Here is a 2,476-nt window from a genome sequence, read left to right on the forward strand (position 1 = left end):
ATACTTCTACGGAGAAAGCACCTTTCGAGATCATAGAGGGAAGACCTAAAAGTCCCTTGGTACTCAAAGTACATGGGAAGATCTTCGCCGCCGATGAGTATAACCGTGACCTACAAGAATCTTTTCAAAAAATTAGGGTGGCTATAGCCATCTCTCAACAAAGGCAAAAAGTTGTTGTTGATAAGCACAGAAGAGCCTTAATGTTCAAAGAAAATGATTGGGTCTTACTCAAGTTTCCTAAGGCTCGATTAAGGCAAACGACGGGCAAAAATCCTACGGGCCATCAAAAGTATTATGCTAAACTAGAAAAAAGATACTATGGTCCTTTCCAAATCTTGAAGCACATCAATGAGACGGCTTATCAACTCAAGTTGCCCAACCATTGGCTTATACAAAATGCCTTTCATGTAAGCCTACTTAAGCCCTATTAAATTCCGCTACTCTCAAATTGAATAGGCAAATTCCATTACAAGTTTAGATTTCAAAGCCTCAAATTGTGTGGGAACACTACACCGAATAGATGGTACTTGCTTTTCAGATGAAAACTAGCTTGAGAGGGTGTGGACAAAGGAAAGCCTATGAAATTTAAAAAGATTAATGATAAAACTAGTATAAGAGCATGGCTACAAAAGAAACCCTATGTAATTTAAAATAATAATGATAAAACTAGCATGAGAGCGTGGCTACAAAAGAAACTCTATCAAATTTTGTTTTGAAAATCTATTAATCACACTCGAAAGCTATCACAAAGGGAGTATCCATAATTGGGGGCCGTAGGTATGTCTACTAGGTGATTAAGTGGAGATAAAGTCCACTCATCAGATCAATTGGACATGCATCACATCAATATCACATTGGATCATGAGGTGAAGAAGATTATTGGATGGTTCAAAGAAATTGGTGGCACAACCTCTCAAAAAATTAGTGCATGATAGAAGCTATACGTTGAATTTTAATAGTCGTACCACCCATTAATTGCACAAATTTCATGGCTATAAAATTGTTTTGAGAGTCATATACTCCCAAGGTGTGTAGGTGATCTAATACACCATCTTTCTATATTCAAATGTACGCAAAGTCGAAATTTCCTAGTATATGAGGTTGCATAATGTCATTTATCCAAGCATACATCAATCATGAGGTAAAATAAGAGTATTTGGACTATTTTTATATGTTCAACCGTTAGCTCTTTGTATATTATATGAACACAAAATGGTACAGTTGATGGGTGAGCTGCGTATTAAAGGTTGGGTGAGTTAAGCTTCTACGGCCGGCGCAAAGGGTGATATTAGGAAGCTGTCATCTGTCATCTAGAGGAATAAGAGCTGGTGGTGATAAAGTGCAAGGGTGGCAGTGGAGTTGAGGAAGGTGACGATGCCGTAGCCGCGAGCGCCTCGAAAGTTTCCGGTGCCGCCAACAATGGCGATCTCGTTAGTGCCAGCGTTGATGAGGCCTTGCAGGCTGATGGTGCCATTGAGCGAGCCATCGTCGAAGGCGAGGACCTCCACTTCCATGCCGTGGAAGTCGGCGGTGGAGCTGGCTTGGACGGTGTAACCACGCATGGAGCCGAGGAGCGTGGAGGCTGGGTCAGCGCCGTGCGTGACATTGAAGGCGAAGAGCTGTGTCTGGCCGAAGGTGCCCGTGGAGCCGGTGGGGTCAATGGGAGCGATGAGGGTGTCCAAGTCAGGGGGGGCCAGCCCCACTTGGACATAGTACTCCAGGGGCGTGGACTGCACGATGCTCCAGGATGCCGCCCGTCCTGCGTGGGCTGCTGGCATCACGAGTATTAACAACACGAGGGCAACGTTTAGCGCGACCTGGATCGACTGCTGCCTCTTCAACAACAACGCATGAGCTGACCCTTGAGAGTGATTATGCATGATGGCGTCGATTTGTGTGTGTGTGTGTGTGTGTGTGTGCGCGGGCTGACGTGGGCGTGGCAGGTGCGTGTGCGAGCCACAGAGAAAGGGAGAGATGATCAGTTGAGAGAGAGAGAGTCTTATGAGAGAGTTCGAGAGTGGGGGGGGGAGAGATTTGTACACTTGCTGCTTGATAAGAGTATTGGTGCTGGTGCAGCTATGTATATAATAGCGCCTGGCCTGCCGGATGTTGACTTTGTATATGAGCCTGGCGGATGTTGACTTTGACCTGGCCAAGCATGGCGTACCAAGCATGACATCTTGTATAAACTTGCAAGTAGCCTCTGGATCGAGCTTGTGAATATATGGCATTTGTTACAAAGCTCCCATGTGTGACTACAAACTCGGAATAGTTGGGCAAGGTCATCGTGCAAGAGAACACATTTGCTGTTGCAGGGATCTGCCAATGTCCTACTTTCTATGTTGACATTTTGTCTTATGATAAGGTAAAAATTCATTTGGATTAACACGGATAGCTCGTCTATAATTATAATATCTGCCTCTTTTATGTCCAAATAACACTCATCGGTCTCATGAATAGAGAGGAGGTACTATCG

The 2,476-nt window shown here is 44.5% G+C and overlaps 1 protein-coding gene across 1 annotated transcript; it reads right to left on the bottom strand.

The window, feature by feature from the left end:
* Positions 1 to 1,310: 1,310 nt before the first annotated feature.
* LOC147420413 (uncharacterized) lies at positions 1,311 to 1,880 on the bottom strand. The gene has a single exon (XM_086504525.1). The coding sequence runs from the start codon at positions 1,878 to 1,880 to the stop codon at positions 1,311 to 1,313; it is 570 nt and encodes a 189-aa protein (XP_086360651.1).
* Between the last annotated feature and the right edge of the window lie 596 nt (positions 1,881 to 2,476).

This window comes from Adiantum capillus-veneris, chromosome 28 (genome assembly GCF_014529385.1).
Source record: "Adiantum capillus-veneris isolate H3 chromosome 28, ASM1452938v2, whole genome shotgun sequence".
In the NCBI taxonomy this organism is placed as follows: Eukaryota; Viridiplantae; Streptophyta; class Polypodiopsida; order Polypodiales; family Pteridaceae; genus Adiantum; species Adiantum capillus-veneris.

Bases quoted from the DNA above. Each gene is read 5' to 3' on its own strand.
- LOC147420413 (XM_086504525.1), bottom strand. From the start codon at position 1,880: ATGCATAATCACTCTCAAGGGTCAGCTCATGCGTTGTTGTTGAAGAGG.